General features: G+C 38.4%; 1 protein-coding gene across 1 annotated transcript in view; it reads left to right on the forward strand.

The window, feature by feature from the left end:
* The first annotated feature begins 9,863 nt into the window (after nt 1-9,863).
* The window catches only part of dab2ipb (DAB2 interacting protein b), a 238,384-nt gene continuing 227,393 nt past the window's right edge, over nt 9,864-20,854 (forward strand). Inside the window, exon 1 of the mRNA XM_007260387.4 lies at nt 9,864-9,940. Coding sequence (XP_007260449.1) covers nt 9,901-9,940 — 40 coding nt within the window. The 5' untranslated portion in view covers nt 9,864-9,900. The remainder of the gene's footprint in view (nt 9,941-20,854) is intronic.

Raw genomic sequence — 20,854 nt, forward strand, 5'->3', positions numbered from 1 at the left:
TGTTCCAACATTCCTTTACAGTCTTCTCTACTGACAACAGCACTGACCAGCTAAACTAGATCAGAGCCTCTATAAAGTGGTTTCAGCATACATTAGTGTGACAACAGTGTGATGATTTAGAACTTTTTACTGCTCGCTATGGAACTAATTAGCTAACTCATGAGGGTTGTGCCCTTCTGACTGAAATACAAAATCTAACTTTGTAGTTAAACACAGTCATCCACAGATTCCCAGCTCCATCAGAATTATAGCACCACAAAGGGATATTTGCAGCTATGCTTGGTCTCACAGGTTTCCAGCTGGCTAATTTGGCATGTGTACAACACCGCCGTGCGGGATGCCAGATGCTAACACGTCAAGATGCTTTTACATCTTCATTAGCTTTGTTAATGTCACGGCGCTCCCACATCAGATTAAGCACTGGTGCTTGATGCAGCTCTTCCTGTCACTCTTTTAACTTTTATTGATCTAACAAAATCCTCAATAGCCTCTACAGTCCAGAAAATACTGTTCAGTAGAGAACCACTAAACCCTAAACCATATTTTTCCATTAATAGCTGAAATGTGTTCCTTTGGAGTAATGAAACATATCAGTCCTGCTTAAAATTTTTATTAACATTTCCTAACCTTTAAAAAAGGCTTTTATCGCCCCCCCCCCCCCCCCCTGCTGACGTCCAACCATCTAAGTCTTACCACTATCAAAGACACAATGCTGCTGCTGCAGCTCAGCCAATCAGCTCTCCCTCCTGCCCTGCCTCTAAGCCCATACATCACCCAGTGTCCCTCCAAAATTATCCCTCACATTTTTTGCCTTTTAAAAATTTGAGCTGAGGGTGGAGTCAGCAAAGGTGGAAAAAACAGGGGGTTTGGTTATCCTTTAAGGTACTAAGTGGCTTGAACCTGAATGAATAAAAATGGTATCAAAACTTTATTGAAATTATGTGGTGTTCATAAATACAGGCCCAGCACAGCATTTCCCTCCTTAACTCAAAATATTAACTTAACAAGTGTGTGATTATCTGTTATTAGCCATCCTTTTAGCATAATACATGATTTATCCCATGAATTGAATTAAATTATAGTTGTGTTGTTACACTGCCCCCTAACTGCCTTCCTCTGATATAACACCGCATTTGATATTGTCTAGATCAGTGGTTCTCAAATTGTGGTACATGTACCACTGATGGTATGCAAAGTTTCACAGTAAGACTTATTTGAAAAAGCCAGTGTTTACGAGGGTTTTCACATTTTTACTCAAATAAATGAGTCCTTACCCAGCACCTGGTTTGGGGATGAGCTCAGAGGTGAGCTTATTACAGTGCCCTCACTCCAGAACCAGTGAAGTGTGTTTTAATGAGCATTAATTTAAGAGGGGAACGCAACGGAAACCCAGAGTTTACTTAAAGTGATCCTCAGTTTACGAATTTCAGAAGGATCTGGGATCGATACTCCGGACCACACCCTGGCTGGAAAGCAGCTTTCACGCTTGACTAAACGTACTATAACTATGGGGACAGCACACCAAGTGCTGAAAAAAAGCTGTTTCCCAGCTGTTAGCTAACAGACTGTTTGTTAAGCTACCTGGCTAATGCTAGATAGTGTGCTGTTTGGCTTTGCTGCTCCACACAGTGCTCTTCAGCGCTTTTGGCAAACATATTATATCATTTACTGATTGTTGACATGTTGTTTCAGCTACGATATGTTTTAACTGAATTAAGCGTCCAAATGTTTATGTTAGCATCAAGCTAATAGTTCTTTTTCTTACTTTTGTATGGTCTTTATATATATTTATTGCCGAATTAGAAGCTTGTAAGACATAATAATAAGACATATTTTTGTGTAATTTTTGTATTTTGACAAAATGTAAAGCCTTGTATTATTGGAGTTGTGTAATTGCTTGTTATCAATGTACCATGCTTGTAACACAAAATAGCATTCATATATAGTTGTCTATACTTGTTTATGATGGGGTTTAAAGACTTTTACCTCAAAATTAAGTCTCAATATCTTTATATTCCAGGTAGAAAGCTTGTGCTTGTTTTTTGTATTGATTTGATTGGATGCAGCAGTTGTCTGTCAAATAATGAGCATCAGTCTGTTCTTTTTCTGGGGTCCAAAGACTTCAAAGTAAAAATTGAAGTAAAAACACTTTTAATGCAGTTTTTAGACCATGACTGGTTCTTCCAAGAATTCTTTTGGCACCGTTTGCATTTAAGGCGCATTTTAAGTGCGCATTTTAAGTGACAATAGTAAGGAACAAGAGTGTCGCCATGTTTCTCTTCTAATTTAGGGGGTAACATTTTCTTTCGAAAAACACAGGATGTTTATCTACACAGATTTCTCTCCTGAAAACTGTTTATTTGGGTGAGTAAAGCGCTCCCGTTTATTTTCAGTAAGCTTAGATTTAGACAGCAGCACCAGCCATGGTTATGCTTAGCAGCAGTGCTAGCCGGTTAGCAATGCTTAGTGCTAGTAAATGCCTCCCAAAAGCCCCACATTGAGGAAGCCTGAGAGTTCCGGTAATCAGCTATCGCATTGTCCCACGTAAATACACAGGCTACAGTCCAATTTACTCACCTCTGAACAGTGAAAGAGCTAGATATGGGCTTATCAACTGATGCTAATACTGCTCCAGCCTTGGTGCTGGAGAAACGGCAGAGTGGCTTAACTGCTCCTTATAACCTGGTAAAATTTATACATAAGGCGCACCGGATTAAAAGGTAAATGTAAAAAATACTGTAATCTAATAATCTCTTCATAATGTTCACAAGTCCAGACTGGACATAACAGTTCAAGACTAAACTAAACTAAACTAAACATCAGGCTGCAACTGACGCTGGCAGCGTAACTTGTATTCAGTTTCCAAAGTTCAGCCATGTAACTCCTCTGCTGTGTTTCTTTCACTGACTTCCTGAAGCCGCCCGCATCAGATTCAAAGCCCTGTCACTGACCTACAAAGCTAAAAATGGACCAGCCCCCTTATACTTGATGGCAATGGTCAAAAACAGATCTGTACCAGGAGCTCTTAAACAGCTCAGCTCAACCCAACATCCTTCAGGACTCCTGGAAGACAGTCGTCCAGGCATTTCTCTGTCCTGACACCGAGGTGGTGGAACGAGTGTCTAACCAGCAGAGTCACTCAATGTTTTCAAATGCAGACTAAAGACCCATCTGTTCATAGACTTTCTAAATGTCTAAATTTGGTATCCATGCAGAACTTACATAGGAGCGTCTAGTTTAGAATCTTTTTACTCTAATATGTACCATCTACTATCTAGCAAAGGATATTTTTTAGTAAACAGCAAAGTACTTTTGTAAGTCACTCTGGATAAGGGTGTCTTGTAAATGCCTTAAATGTGAATGTAACAGAACATCAGTGGCCGAATACCAAATACTGGAGGTTTTCTGCACTCTTTCATTAAATCTGCAGTTTTTTATGTAAACTAAATTGCCGAAACGAAAAAACAATTACAAAACTGCAACTAAAAACATATATTAAAAACTACCTTCAGCAGACAAGCCAAAAACACAAAACATTTAGTACTATTCTAGTCAGATTTGTAGCTAAATAGCTACCTCAGCATTGCTATTTTAGTCATAAATGTACTTTAGCAGTGCAGTGTTAGTCATAAATACCCCATCAATGCTGCTCAAGTCAAATGTGAGTGAAACAAACAGATGCTAAAGTTCACTCAGCTCTCTTGAATTTTAGGCTGGAAAGCAGCCAGTTTATGAAGAGAGTAAACCCGTAGCAAGAATGATAATAATGCTGAATGCAATATTTTATTTTATGTGTTTTAACTTGCTGTTTGTTGGCTGCTTTTTGTTCCGCACATATGATTCTGTCTTTTCTCTTTTTTAGCCTAACCTCAAAACAAAAACTTCCTATTTTTTCCCTAAATTTTCCCTATTTACTGTGACCAAGCAAAAACTCAAATATATAACCTACACAGGATGTGTATGTGTTTTGTTCGAGTGTTACCAGTGAATGTGTGAAAAAAATGGAAGAATAGGTTGTATATTTGGACTGAAATGATCAATCTTTATGAATGTTTTTTAATGTGAGATTATGCTGACCAGCAGAAACACAGTCTTCATAGAAGTGCACACTTTCTTATGTTGACCTCACCAAGTTTTAACAGCAAAGGTAATGCTACTAAGTCAGCATGGCAGTGATAAGACACATTGCTAATGAAAACATTGATGAGATAGAAAGTGCTTCTAGTGATAATTCTCGTTGTAAGCGTGAATATATATCATTTTGCATATTTCAGAGGCAAAAGTTAAAAGATAACATTTATTACTGTACTTTTGCAAAGGCTTAGGAAAATTTACTTGAGGAAAAAGCTGTACAGTAAAAATACATTAAAAATTAATGAGGTTAATAATATTTTTTATTTATAAACCTCAATCAATTTTTGCTGTGACCACCTTTTGCTTTTAAAACAGCATCAGTTCTCTTAGGTAGCCTCTTAGGTACTTGTGTAATTCTCTTTAACATACTCGTTAATTTGTTCCAAGCTTCCTGGAAAATGTTCCAAGCTTCCTGGAAAATGGGGCCATATCATCTTCTTCAGGACTTCTTGTTCTTTATTTTGCCGGAGAGTTCTATATGACTTGGCCGTGTGTCTTTGGTCATTGTCATTCTGGAGAATAAGTGGAACTAAATGATAGATAGAAATGTGGATGTTCTTCTCAGCAGCATGGGAGCTAATCATTTTGACCAGATCAACAGCTGCATTTGCGAAATACACCCACAAACCTGCAAGAACCTGTTGAATGGAGACACGGATCCATGTCGCTGTGTTCAGTTCTTTTGTAATTAAACTGCTTTTTGTTGGAGGTGAAAATGTGACATTTTGACTTTATAGTCCAGAGCACCTCCTGTCAATGTTCTGCATTCCAGTCTGTGTGTTTGTTCATGGGTAAGGCATTGTTTTTCTCTCTGAGCCTTGGATTTCAGTCACAACTCATCATCTCTGCCATGATATCTATGGACTGTAGATAGGTTTATCAGGGTCCCAGTGGTTTTTGTTGGGCTTCTTTTGATTTTGAAGAGAAATAAGCCTGAGATACTGCAACTCTCAGTTTCTGTAGACGACTACTGCTTATTCATTCTGAACTTCGCCTGTTTGTTTGTGCTTCTGCAAAAGAGCTTGGACAGCACATCTTGAAACCTGTGTGCCACACTATTTCTGTTCAGGATAGGCCTTGTTCATGCAGGATGATCATCATGCTGTAATCAGCATGCTACAATCTACCATAGTCTTGGATTTTACATACAGTATGGTTGTCCCTCACACAGCTACTTTTATTCTACACAGCTGCAGATGTTTATCACCTTTCTGGAAAGCATGAATGTGAATTTGTTTACCTGGTGGTGAATTCATGTCTGCTTGCTAACATGTACTTGTACTCAAAGGTAGAACCAATGCAGGTGCTCAGTTAAACATTTTATGATCACAATATCAGACCCAGTGGCGATATAGGATCAGATTGGTCCTATCTCTACAGTACTTTTATTTTGTGATGTTGATTTCAATAGGTCATATCTATAGGTGAATGAATGATGATAAAGTCAATTGTTTCAGAAGTCACAGTGAAACATTTAACAGGGTTAGGGTTAATAAGGCTGGGACAATATAATGATATTGTGATTGTATCAATATGTGGTGAAACATATGCGCTGTAAGCTCCCTAAGATTCTCCAATTTGACTTACTAAAGTTACTCCTTCATTACTCCACATGGTAGCACTTATCAAATAAATGTAATTTTTTTTTATTCTGTAAAACTGATGCAAATAATGTTGTGAAGTATCGTAGAGAACTGTGTTGTGATATATCAAGTATCACAGAATCACAGTATAGGGATATCAACATTGTGGGCATATTGTGATAACATTGTATCGTGAGAAGCCCTGTGATTCTCACTCCTAGTTTGTAAGCAGTCCTCTGAATAAAAAAAACAAACTCACACAGGTTGCCCCAATATTTTTTGGAAGTGTTCCAGTGTAAATTATGCTGATGCAGAGTTTGAAATTTTGTTTTTTGAATGTAAGTGGCCTAAACCCAAAAAAGTGGATGGTCCTATTGCTTTAAAAAGCTCCCGATAGTAGCAGCGGCTCTGCATGGGATAAGTCTTTATGAAGCTCTGTTGAAATTATTACAACACTTTAACTGCACACCGCATGTGGCCATAGCCGACCAGTAAGAAAGCATTTACCATTGACAGGCACACATGTCTTTCCCTGTAGATGAGTCCTGTAAGTACAAAGCGAGTAGCATGAGAACTTCATGATGAATTGGCATTTGTATGGCAGGATGCCAGACAGTATTTTTTTACGCTTTAGTCTGTGTCTGCCTCAGGGAACAAAACGAGAGATGTAAGTGGAAGCTGTTATCATTTTTATAGTTCTCTAAATATGTCAGACACAATTCTACGAACAGTTTTAAACCTGAAAAACTACAGTGCATAAGTGCAACTTACGAAAGGCTCGAGGTTGAGAGTCATTGCATCAGTCTATGATGGGGAATCTGAAGGAATCAGCAACATGTGAGTAATCAGTTCATGAGGAGAGAGACTTCTGTGGAGAAACAGCAACAGATGGTTATCAGTCCATGAACTGTGGAGCTTAGTTGGAAAAATCAGCAACAGATGGATAATCAATCCATTAGCATGTGAGCTTGATTGAAGAAATCAGCAAGACCATGCACAAGAGAACTACATACAACAACAAGTAAGTATGTAGACCATAAGTAAGGGTACCAAGTTGGATAAATGAACAGTGAGTAGATAATCAGCTCATAAGCAAGGGAACTCGGTTGGAGTAATCAGCAACAGGTAAGTAGTTAGACCAATAGCAAATAAAGTAAGTAAGAGGAAACTGTAACAAGTAGGTAATCAACCAATGAGCAAGGAAACTAGGTTGGAGAAATCAGCAACATGTAAGGATTTAGATGAGAAATCAGTAACAGGTGAGTATGTAGACCTTGAACCATGTAATTAGTTGAGCGAAATCAGCAGCAGATGAGTTTTTAACCCATGTACAAGCAAACTAAGTTGGGGAAATCAGCAACAGGTGAGTATATAGACCGAGAACAAGGGAACTAGGCTGGAGTATTCAGTGACAGGTGAGTAGTTAGACCAATAGCAAAGAAAGTAAGAGAAATGAATAACAAGTAGGTAATCAATCAATGAGCAAGGAAACTAGGTTGAATAAATCAGCAAAAGGTGTGGGTTTAGACAAGAAATCAGCAACAGGTGAGTATTTAGACAACAGTAGTTAGACCAATAGCAAGGAAAGTAAGTAAGAGAAAACTGTAACAAGTAGGTAATCAACCAATGAGCAAGGAAACTAGGTTGGAGAAATCAGCAACAGGTGAGAGTTTAGATGAGAAATCAGCAACAGGTGAGGGTTTAGATGAGAAATCAGCAAAAGGTGAGTATGTAGACCTTGAACCATGTAATTAGGTTAGTAAAATCAGCAGCAGATGAGTTTTTAACCCATGTTCAAGCAAACTAAGTTGGGGAAATCAGCAACAGGTGAGTTTATAGACAGAGAACAAGGGAACTAGGCTGGAGTATTCAGTGACAGGTGAGTAGTTAGACCAACAGCAAAAACGTATGTAAGAGAAATGAATAACAATTAGGTAATCAATCAATGAGCAAGAAAACTAGGTTGAATAAATCAGCAACAGGTGAGTATTTAGACAAAAAAAAAACAGCAACAGTTAAGAATGTAGACCATGAACAATGACAAATTAGGTTAGCAAAATCAGCAGCAGGTCATTTTTCAGACCGTGAACAAGCAAACTAAGTTGGGGAAATAAGCAACAGGTAGGTAATCGACCCATGAACTAGGCTGGAGTAATCAGTGACAGGTGAGTAGTTAGACCAATAGCAAGGAAAGTAAGTAAGAGAAAACTGTAAAAAATAGGTTATCAACCAATGAGCAAGAAAACTAGGTTGGAAAAATCAGCAACAGGTAAGGATTTAGACAAGAAATCAGCAAAAGGTGAGTATGTAGACCTTGACCCATGTAATTATGTTAGCGAAATCAGCAGCAGGAGAGTAGACCATGTACAAGCAAAGTAAATTGGGGAAATCAGCAACAGGTGAGTATATGGACCGAGAACAAGGGAACTAGGCTGGAGAAATCAGTGACAGGTGAGTAGTTAGACCCATAGCAAAGAACGTACGTGAGAAGAAATGAATAACAAGTATGTACTCAACCAATGAGCAAGGAAACTAGGTTGAATAAATCAGCAAAAGGTGAGTATTTAGACAAGAAAACAGCAACAGTTAAGAATGTAGACCATGAACGATGGAATTAGGTTAGCAGGTCATTTTTTAGACCGTGAACAAGCAAACTAAGTTGGGGAAATCAGCAACAGGTAGGTAATCGACCCATGAACAAGGGAACTAGGCTGGAGTAATCAGTGACAGGTGAGTAGTTAGACAAATAGCAAGGAAAGTAAGTAAAATAAATGAATAGCAAGTAGATAATCAACCAATTATCATGGAAACTAAGGTGTGTATTTAGACAAGAAATCAGCACCTATTGAGTATGTAGACCATGGATGATTGAATTAGGTTAGCAAAATGAGCAGCAGGTAATTTTCTTCGTGAACAAGCAAACTAAGTTGGGGAAATCATCAACAGGTAAGTACATAGACAGAGAACAAGGGAACTAGTTTGGAGAAGGCAGCAACAGGTGAGTAGTTAGACCAACAGCAAGGAAAGTAAGTAAGTGAAATGAATAACATGTAGGTAATCAACCAATGAGCAAGGAAATTAAGTTGGAGAAATCAGCAACAGGTGAGGTTTTAGACAACAAAAAAGGGACTATGTTAAATTAATCACCAACAGGTTAGTATTTAGACCATAAACAATGGGACTAGGTTGAAGTAATGGTTAGGTAATCGGACCATGAACAAGGGAACTAGGTTGGAGAAATCAAGTTGTGCACAGACACACCAGTGAAATTACACAAACTCTGGGACTCATCAGATAAACACGGTTGTTTTTTTTTTTTTTTTAAGAGTTATTAAAGTGTTTCCTCTTGTGGAGCCCAAATATCTGCCTACATATCTTCTTTAATTAGGATTTTTTACATGGTGTATTACATGCTGCAGAAGAGTCAGCAATTCCAGAAAAAGTTTCCTCACTCTTATACGCTACTGTTTTCTGTGTTTGATTAGATTATAAATGTCCAATTTTAAGCCTGCGTTTTCATTTTTCAATGTTCTCCTTTTCCGATACTAAAGCCGATATTGAAATCTTGATCAATGCTGCTCTGGTATTTCCTCTTTTTTTGTTGTGCTTGAAAATTAGCTAGTTTTAATTGAAGCACTTCAGGTATGTTGAGCATTCCAGGCTGCTCAGACACTACTGTCCCACAGGAAGAAACACTCAGCTAACAACATCACACCCCTCAGTGAGACTGAGTGTGCTGACTGAGTGTGCTTTTTCAGGTTATATTTATTACAGGATTGGATTTATTCTTTTTTTGTGCTTCACTATATAGTCTAAAAAAGTCAAAGTAAGCTGAAATGGTTACTGTATCTTTAAGAATGAAGACAGAAAGGGGGTAGTGAAAGAGAGCAGATCAACTTAGGAGAAAGAGTGATCTGCATGCACACCACATGCGTCCTCTCTCTCTCTCTCTCTATCTATCTTTCTCTCTCTGTCTCTTTCTTTTCTATCTTGCTCTCTCTCTCTGTTTCTCTGTGTATCTCTCTGTCTGTGGAGCCATGCTCATGCGGAGGTAGAACAACAGTTGGTGGAACACAGCGACTCCAGAGAAGCAGAGTGAAGGCAACACTTCTTTTTTCCCTCTTGCTCCCGTCCGTCCCTTCAGCTCAGCAGTGAGGCAGGAGTCATCTTTCGTTCTGAGCTTATGGAGCCTGACACAGGTCTCGAGCATGAGGGTCACTCCGGTAAGTGCCTGTGGGAAGAGTGGGGTGGGAGGAGGCCCCTTCGTGCGGATGCTTTTGCTGCTCAGCTTCTGTAAAAAGTGGTTTAGAAGATGGTCAACTAATAGAATAGAAAAATACTGCTACGGATCAAAGGGAGCTTACTTAACCCATAGAAGCAGGGAGAGAGATCTTCTTAGTTTTGATCACTTTTGCTTTTTTATTTAGAAGCAGTTATGCATTTATGCAATTACAGATATAATGAAATAAGTTATGCAATACATTGCATTTGAAAGGTTTGATGGCTTTTATGTGGTTCCATATCTGCGTAAAGATTCTTCACTCTATGGACATGCAAAAAGTTTTACCTCAGGGAATGGCTTGGAAATGCCCACACCTGTTTAAGATGTGAGGTGCTATCTTGTCAATTCCAAATCTGAAGTTGTTTAGGTATTTATCATTCCTCAATCCACAGTGTTGCGTGAGACAGTAAGGCATTGTGCTGTGCTGTTCACTGTGGATGATAATGATTGTGACCTGCAGCATCTGGCTAGAACTGTCTGTGCTTCCATAGGATGTGCTAAAAGTCATGAAACACAATCGTTATAAGTAATAAGTTCCTGTTCCTTAACAGTTGGGAACAGTGTCAGGAAATGTGGTAATTATTTGGCATTGCTTCAATAACTAGGAGTAATTTATCTATGGCAGTGGTTCCTACTGTATTCGACTTTGGTTCTGAAGACCCACTTCTCTGCACATTTGTGTGTTCCCCCTGCTTCAGTATTCCCACTTGAACTCAATAATGGCTTGTTAGAGAGTTAATTAGCTAGGACAGATGTGATGGCAGAAAGGAAATCACTACAATGTGCTGGATGATGATCCTCCAGGACAAAACTGGGGACCCCAGGGTTATGATACTAATCCAGAGAACTCTGATCTGTGGTGGGTGATGGAGAAGGTTGAATTCCAGAAACTTCCACTGGTCAGACAGGTGGGCAGTCAGTAACTAGGAGGAAGGCAGAGAGATGGAATTAGTTTTAACTGGATTAATGTAAAACAGAGAGTATAAAACATTATCAGAGTGTGGCAAACTAATGACTCCAGCAGATATGAATAAAACAGCCTAACTAAAGGGAGAGAGCCAGAAGCCAGAAGCTAACAGAGACACGGGGACCCCCTGAAACACCAACATCCACCCACTCCACCGTCCACAAACCTGAGTGACCGCGTGCAGTGGACAACCTAGGTTTCAAAAAAGTTGAATGCTATTAGCTTCTTTATTTATTCACAAAAGAACAGGTATCAATGTGAGACATTTTACAATTCCAGGCAAAACACTACATTATTAAGAATTTAATAGCAGCAACACATCTCAAAAAAGTTGAAACAAGGCAACGAATGCTGAAAATGTAGGTGGAACTAATATAAAACAGCTGCAATAGATGCAATTTGCAGCTGACTCACTAGACTGGATATAAAATAACATTTTTCCTTACAAGCAAAGTTGGGCAGAGGTTCACTAATCTGTGAAAAACAAATTTCAGACAAAAATATTGTTCGACTTAATAATTGCCAAGACATTAGATATCCCACCATCCACAGTACATAATATGATCAATGAATATAGAGAATCTGGAAAAATCCTTAAGAACAAGGTACAAGGCAGGCAGTCAATATTGGATGTTGGTGATCTTTAGGTCCTCAGGTAGCACTACATTAAAAACACGCGTGATTTCTTTCCGAAGTCCTGCATTTTCTTCCTGTTAACTGTACACACAATGATGCATCTGGATATGTATAAAATTCTATATGTGTGCTGCTACCTCATTAATGCCTTGTGTAATGTTTTCTGCTGTTTCAAATATCTATTTAAAAAAAATAGGTAATCCCTACATGGAATCTTCCAGAAATCATTGTCACACAATTTGCAAATTGCCTGTATTTCAGCTGTAACTCTTACTTTTTTTTAGCCTTAAGTTGCCCCAACCCAACTTTCTGAGGTGTGTTGCTGACTTTAAGCTCTAAATTAGATTTATGTTGAGATATGTGATGTATGTTCTATTGTAAATAAATATGGGTTCATGAAATTTGCAAATCAGTGCATTCTGATTTATGTTTATTCACATTTTACACAGGTTCCCAGCTTGGCATTGGGGTTGTACTTGATGCTTTGGCTCCCTAAATGTCAGTATCAGGGTTGTAAAAAAATACAATAGCTCAGAACTCATGGCTTGGTTGGAAGTGGAAAGTGTAGTGTTTACATGCCAAAGAGTCTGGATGAATGTTTACACAGGATGTTGTGTAATCCTGTAAGAAGAGCTTGTGAATTTCTGTAATTTCATTAAGTTGGCTGGAACATGTGGTAGGTGTAGAAACTGTGTGTGTGTGTGGATACGCATTGGATTCTCTTTTGCTGCATGCAGCTCTGCCGGTTCGGGTTGTGTTTGTAGGTCACTGAGAGCGAGGGAGCCAGACTGAGCAGAAGGAAGGATAACGAGTGTGCAAATACACACATATAAACCTAGATTAAAACATCTCCCTTACATTATCATACTTCCGTCTCTCTCTCAGAGTTGGATACATTTGAAATAGCTTCTTTAACCCCGTTAGTGCTATTATTTAGTAACTTCTTAAAGCACAGGTATGCCTGTATTATGAGTAGTACGACACTGTTGCATAACATGCATTTAATATCCTGTGATTCACCCTGTTACACCTACAGGCTTATGTTCCCAAATCAGTCATATTTATATTTTACCTGGCCACTTATATCACATCGATATATTTTTTTGCTACTGATTGACAGTAATGTATCATGTCTCATTCAGCAACCTGTTTGGTTTTAAAGATGTCCTTTCTCTAAAATCTACTTTTTCTTGTTGTTTGTGAAATACAATAGGTCTGTCTGAGTGCTGCACATGAATCTCTTCCTCAACCTCTATTTTCTGCAGAAGCTGGTAAAAGAAAATGTTCAGAAAAGCGAGTCTTTTAGGAAATATCTACGTCATCCTGTGAATTAGTATTCATGGCCTCGCCCACCTTGGCTCACGACCGCCCACATACAGCGCTTATGCCAGGCAGAGCTGAGGCACACCTCATCAGAAAGGATCTAGCAGTGCTGGGAAAAGCATTGCAGTTTATTCCTGAGTTATTTGTGCAAATAACACATCAGTGTTATATGCTTTGCGCAGTAATTCAGAGCTAAGGAACAAGTGGTTAGAATTTGTCTGTGGAACACCACCAGCGAAGTACAATTCAGACAAAACAGTTCTGTTTACACTAGTTAAAAGTAAAAATCCACCCTGGACCACCCACCTCTGTGTAAGGGCGTTTTCACACCTGTAGTTTGTTTCTCTGGTCCGAATCAGTTGATGAGTTTGTTTACTTGGAGCATTTTCTCCCTCTGTTTAGTCTGGTTTCACACAGGCATAAATGTAAATGCACCAAAATGCGCACCAATAAACACTCGAGCAGGCTGTGTCCTGTGATTGGTCAGAGCGTGGTCTGGCGTGGAAGTAAATATACATATACAAAAAAAGTAAATATAACGAGAAGATTCTGTGTTCCAGCGCATATATGTGTTTTTACACTGAACGCTGAAACGTTGCGCTTTTAAACACAGTGTTTCTATGTGCAGCGCAGATGTAAACATAATAAACAGAGTTACACGGCCGTGAGCAGTGAATGTAGCACAGACCGCGCAGGCATGGACACAGCGTTTGTTCTTAGCTGTGGTAATTAGCGTTATCTGGCTAATATATCAGTTTAGACTGCGTCTTATCAGACGTTTAGGTCAAATAAATGGACTATATTTAATAGCTGGGTTGGCTCGAGACCGGATCATGTTCTCACCAAAGCGAACCGCTCCAGAGTTCGTTTGGTACTGGACCGAGACCACCTCCTCAATCACCTGCTCAATCGAACCGCACTAAAGTTACAAACGGAACAGAGTTCGTTTTAACCGGACCAAACAGTGCTGGTGTGAAAACGCCCTAAGTAACTAGGTTTACATAGGACCTCCGGTGGATTTGGCGTTTTATAGAGACTCTAAGACTAGGTCAGTGGCTGAACTGCACTTAGCGGGGCATTACACCTGTTGTAGTATCACTTTACTTTGCAAAGACTGTTATTAGTGTAAAAATGTCTTTATTTTAAAAAACATTTCTAACTGTTGTTTGTCTCACTGCCGCACAATGCTGTAAGCCAATCAGGTGATATGTTTGCATGTATGAATATTCATGAGCAAGAGCCGAAATCCTATCATGTCTCCCCCTCCACTCCTTCACAGGACTTTTTTCCCATAAAAAAAAACAGCTCACATAGCATTCATTCATAATAGAAACCTAGAGAAATAGACATTTTAAAATTAATGTGTCATGGTCAGAACAGAATAGCAGACAAGCGCAGATACTGATAAAAACAAAGTAGGTTTATTATAATAATAAACAGATGTAATCAGGGTCGATACAGAAATATGGTTGATCACCAGTAGACAGAGCAATGCAGACAAAACCATACCATAAACGAGACAGAGGAGCTAACAGCACCAGACGTGACATAATGAAAAAACAATGAAATGAGACATTGAAGCATATCTTGTAACTTCAGCTTAAATGAGTTAAACTTTTGTAGGCTGAATGGAAAAATTTAACATCACTGTGCTGCAAAAAGGTCTGTATATCCAGTAGCAGTTTTACTTTGTGCTCAGTTGCCCAGTTGTCACAATTATGATAACTGCATAATACAGTGCTCTCAAGTTTCGAAGTTTGGTGGTAGTGAGATTTGGGGTGGGGGGGTGGTTGGTGGTGGTGGGTGCGTGCAGTCTTTCTTCAGTTATACCAAAAAGGTTGGGTTTTGGATGCACGCCTTTCTTTTTCAGTTCTTCAACGGGGTTGCCACCGTTCTCCTTCAATTGTTAACCGACGTGTGTTTCAGAACTTTTGAATCGGACAGTTCTTCGCGCCTGAAACTCCACCCTCTTTCACTAGGTCTGCCTAACAACAGAGCGATCTATATTCTGATTGGCTCAACGAGAGTACATTATAATATACAGCCGACGGATTGGCAAGCGTGAGAAATACCATGTTTGGTGTGTGAACTCGCTGAGGTGCGTATGTCACATGCTCAAAGCGTGAGACTTGAGAACACTGATAATACAACAAATCCTCTTGTAAAATCCTGTAATATACTCCACCACCTCAGCCCACATGCTTCTTTCACTTGATGAAAGTGATGTTTCTGCAACAATCAGCTTGTCCAGAAATGCGTGTCCTTTATGGGTGGCTGTGTGAATCGCACTTTTAGACAGTAGGGGGAGCCAAGGAGCAAGAAATACAAATTCTCATATAATGCTGCTTTAATGTGATAAAATCAAATAAAAATTCTGTAGAAACGTTTAGCTGGATACTACAGTTAAAGCATCAGGATCGAATGTTTGAGGCTCATTATGAACAAGTGGATTAAGAGCATTAGTTAATTGCATATTTTCCATGTGTCTACATTCAGTGACCCCAGCTGCACTGCACAGACTGACCCTCACTGTTGGTAGCCCTACAGAGAAGAACGTGTGAGTGTATGTTGTGGAAGTGAGTCAACTTCTAAATATTTGAGGTGGAGAGGGAATGAAATGTCTCTTTCTCGATCTACTCCACTGGAGTCCAACTGGGCTACAACACCACATGGTGGCCCAGTGCCATCACTTAGAGAGAGAGACAGAAAAAGACAGAGAGACACAGAGAAATGACAGAGAGGGAGCAAGAGGTCTACAGAGGTGCTGAGGGAGAGACAAAGGAGAAGAAAAGTGCAAGAGCACTGGCAGTTCTACATGTTGAGCCAACCCCAAACCACCATACAGTACTCGTGTCCAACATCTGCGGTATGCACACGCCAAACCCCGAAATATCTCGAAATAAAACCAAATAACACACTGGAGAGCTACTCCTTCAGCCCTGTACACTGTACTCCTGCTGCCTTTTGCTGGTAACTTCACACAAATCAGCATAAACACTGTTTAACTCAGCTAAGTGCATTTTGTTTTTTGTTTTTTTTCCCTGGACTAACACATTAAACACACCTTTTTCAATTAATAATTGCATGTTCACTCTAATGCTGTCCATACACTACACGACTTTGAAAAGACTCTAAAAAAAGACTTTAAACAGACTAAAGTCTGACACCCTTTGACATCTAAAGACAAGTTTTTAGTCACAGACTAAGATTTTGCAAAGACTGGGGATCATTAACTGCAAGACTGCAACTAGATTCTTTTAGATTGTTTCCCATCATGCTTCTGGTGGAGTTTATATACATATTATATCTTAAGTTATAAATTATGTCTATATCAATACTGTGATTTATCAGAGACTCACAGCTTTTGTCCTCATCAACAGTTTATTTTTTCTGCGACACTGTTATTGATATTTTTTAACAGAATACATTTTGTGCTTAACTCTGCTTAAACCTTCCTTTACCCCCCTTTTTTGCAACAACCTTGTATAGCAAAGAATCACAGTGCTATATAGCTTTACATTTGTGTTTGTTTTAGATAGAATTAATGCAATAAAGAACTGACACGTCCTGGCCCTGTTTCCTGTCTGTCCTCGTACCTGTGTTTTCCCCACGTGACCTGTGCCCCTGTGTTCTGTCTTAGTGGTTTTCCACCTGTGTCAATTTGTAGCTCTGCCCCATAGCCCCAGGTGTTTCCACTTCCCTTGTTGTGTATATATAGTTCCCCTCTGGCACTTTGTCTTCGTTGGTCTTTGCACTAACCCCTGTTGTTAGCCTTTACCGCGTTTGCTTTCTCGTTTTCGTAGCCATTGTTTTTGTTTCTCCTTGTTATTTTCTAGTTTCCTGTGTATTTCCTTCTATATATACCCCCGCCCTGTTTAGTTTTGTTTATCTAGTTATAGTTATTCGTTTCCTTCGTTTGCCTACTTGTTTGTTTATGTTCCTAGCCCTGTTAGGTTATACTGTCGTGTTTAAGTTTCTCGTTTTTAGCCTCCCTGTTTGTTTATTATTATTATCTCTTGTTTGTTTAGTTTATGTTCTCTTGTTTCACTTGTTGGTTTTGGTTTTTGGTTTATTCGTTTATTTGTTTCTCTGTTATTTATTTATTTAATAAATTTATTTTACCTACGATTACGTCTGCCTCCACGTCCTCCCTGCTGCTGCATACCTGACAAGAACACCATTCTTGCAAAATGTGTATTTATTAAACTTGTTTGTATCAAAAATAACGCTGCACAATAAGACAAAGTAGTGCAGAATTAAAATAACTTTAAATATAATGATTTTAAAATTCTACCTTTGTTTTAAATACTGTACATATTAAAGTAAGAAGAATATAAGTTATATTAACTGTAAACCGTAAAATATTCTTTCCTTCTCTCCTATTGGTTGTTGACATTGTTTGAGTCACTTTTTGTATAAGCAAAGTCTTAAGACTTGTTGTAATATTAAACACAGTTGATTTTATCGGAGCGTCAGGATGCGAACCCGACTGACTAAAACTTTCAATCCCAACCACCTTATACTGAACGATCGAGATGACGTGACCGCAACTCGACTGCAGCTTGACACTTCCAAGACTCTCGTGAATTTATCCCAACTCTGGAAATTTGTCAGCGACAGTGAAATCCTTTAAAAATCGTTAGGTGTAAGGTCAGCATAAGTAATCTGCACTTATCATTGTTATTTTGCCAATCAGTCAGAATGTAAGTTGACTGAATATTGTGCCTTTTTGGAATACCCTTGTAAAAAAACATGATGCTGAATTTACTAAGACGCAGAATAGCCATGAATCAAATACAAAACATAATAGTCTTTTTTGCTTTTCCTTACATTGTTTTAGACATATCTACACTGTAAACCCATATGTTGTTTGAACTCAAATGATTTAAGTCTGTTTTACATAAATTTGGATATTTCTAAACACTACTCAACTATTTTGAGTTAGTTGAACATTTGTGGGCACATATAAACATTCAAACTGAGATCTTTCAGTTGAAGCAACTTATAATAACTGAGTTTAATCTGTTTTCATTAACAGCTTCTTTTCCATTGGCTTCTGTCACAATCAATTTGCATAATGGGTGTGTCCAACAGTTTCTGACTAACACTCACCATCAGTGTATGGTGATTCCCCCTGGGATACCTTAGAAATAAATCAAGTTCCCCTTTAGTTGTAAAAACTTGATGTTCTAAGTTATGCTAACTTAAGTTTTCTTTACCCATTACTTAACTTTTTTAAGGCAACCGGTTTCCTAAAATTTTTAAAGTAAATTCAACTTATCCAGGCTTACAGTGTAGTAGATTCACATTTATGAAGAGATTTTGGGGCTTCATGCACTTTTACGTCTGTGAGCCATTAGCTGTGACAGTTTTTTGACACAAAACTTCAGAACAGTATTTAGAGACATCCTTGTTTATATGTCATGTTCTTAAGGAGCTGTTCAGAGTTTTTGTAGGCCCTGTTGCTTTAGAAGCCTCATGCTGTGTTTCTTTATTTCTGGGCGAATTTGTGCCATTGTGGCTGGTGAGCTGCGTCAGAGACATATGCTAACCTTTTAGAAAATGTAATCAAGTTTGTCCTTCATTGAAGCAGCAGAAATACATTTTTCTATCCAGAAATACATCTAATATCCAATTTCTGCAAGACAATGGACAGTTGATTATGTTTCCTAGAATTAGCATACTCTTCTTGTTTCCTTAGTGGTTTACAGTCATTCTGAGCTTATGTAAGTTTATATCGAGGGACAAATAGGCCATTGTCTTTAACTGAGTAATGTCCTAATGGCATTATGCTACAGTAAATTGGAAATGGTGGAAATATGTTAGACAGGTTAGATAAAGCTCAAATCAATTCTATTTAAGTCAGTCTATCAAAATTGAAAAAGTAATTTTAAGTAAATGTTAAATGCTTTTAAAAGAAAGAAGCTCTTTAAGAGATACTGCAGCATCATTGGCACATCACTGTCAATTTTAGACTCAGTAGAAACACATGATTCTAATTTGGCCATCTACTGTAGCATTGTAGCATTTGACCTCCGAAAAGAAAGTCCCTTAGTGTGTCACAACAGGAATATAATATCTGTATGTCAGTGTACATGACTAGCATATGAGATGCTGTCACTGTCAAAAATATGTGTATTTGATTAGTATTTGACTCTTATAACTCTTATAACATGATTAAAATAATTGTTGAATTGATTACACTTTTAGTACATAGTAATAATATTGTAATATTGTAATTATTAAATGTATAATTTGAGCATTATTATGTGACAAATAGTATTTTTGTTACTCCCTACAGGAGTTAGACTACTCCCTAAAAAACACCCCCTTCACCGACAGCTGTTGACTAGGGTATGTTTATTTTCAAGAATCATGTTTTTTTTATTCAGGTTCTGGTGACACTGATTTAACTCCATACTAGGGGACATAAAGGAAGCATGTGAATGCACACAGCAAGTAATATTACTGGATTCTACACAAAAAATTACGTTTGACATTTGTTACATTGTGTTACATAGTTCTGGAGAGAAGTCTTTTGCAGGTTTCAGCAGGGTTACATATTAAAGTAGCAGGTGTCACAGGTATCAATGGCAGACAGTTATTTCGTAAGTTAAAGATGTTCGTAATGTTATTTAAAATACAATAAATAAATACATAAAGAATTACACATGGACAACGCTAGAAAGATGTCAAAAACAAGCCAAACTTCTAAACCAGAGAATTAAAAGCCAAGTAGAGATCAAAAGATGGATTATACTAGTCAAGAGCAACACTTGGTATTCATTGGACATACAAAGGAGCAAAGAAACAAGACATGTATACTGTATATACGAACAAGTGTAAAATACAAGCAAGTGACAATGATTAGTACTCAGATGATGGCGAATAAGAAAGCAGTTCATATTATGTTGTTTCTAAACTGAAAGCAGAAGCATTTCTGAGTGAAGAAGAGATAAAATATTGTGTTTAATGGTACCTGTGTGCTAAAACGAACATCCCTACTAAGACATATATATTTATTCTTAAAGCTAGGGGGGGTCTGGTCGCTTTTCGCATGAGTTCTTGTGGCTACGTCACACGTCTTTACGTACTGTACCTCACTCGTACAGCCTCTAAAAAAGACATCCGGCTTAGTTTTACTGAACGCAAGCGGCTGGTGGAGCAACGTAGACTTCAGAAGACGAAACTCAGAGCTTAGTAGATCATTCATATAAAGCTTTTTATTTTGATTTTATTTGCAGCAGAAACATCAGTCAAAATATTTCTGAGGTCTGTTACCTCATTATTCTACCACTGAAACCCTTCCTCATTGCTGTCGTCCATTTTCGCTCCTCCTGACAGCCTTTTTTACCTTCTCCTTGATATAACAATTGCAGAAATTCCGATCTGCCTGTTCAAACTAAGTCCCGTTCCTAGATATATATCGGATTTCAGTAACAAGAACTGGAGTGAGCTAAATTGGAATGGAAAATGTACGTATGAGGGACATGCATGACGTATGGATAGTTCAGGGTTTTAATGCACAGTTTAAAGAATGTAGTGTAGAAAGTCATAGGGTCATAGGGTTATGAAGGTATATAAAGAAGTTAGAAGGTGTAGTACAGCATTATTATGGAAGATTTACTGTGTAGATGGAGGGACTTGAACACTCCTCATTAAATACACCTGATTCAGCTTATGAGCTAATTAACAAGCCCTTAATGAGTCGGCCTTGGAGTGTTTGAAGACGGGGGACACAAATCTCTGCAGAGCAGTGGCCTGGAACAGAAGCCAGTTCACAATTGATGGCTTGAGTGGAGTGTTTAGAGGGTGTAGAGACAGGCTTAAAGAGTATTTGGGGGGGGGTTTAGGGTATAATAGAGGATTTAAGGGATGAAGCGAAAGGTTTAGAAGGTAAAAGGAAAGTTTGGGACGCTCTGTTTTAGT

The sequence above is a fragment of the Astyanax mexicanus genome, chromosome 1, assembly GCF_023375975.1.
Source record: "Astyanax mexicanus isolate ESR-SI-001 chromosome 1, AstMex3_surface, whole genome shotgun sequence".
Classification (NCBI taxonomy): Eukaryota; Metazoa; Chordata; class Actinopteri; order Characiformes; family Acestrorhamphidae; genus Astyanax; species Astyanax mexicanus.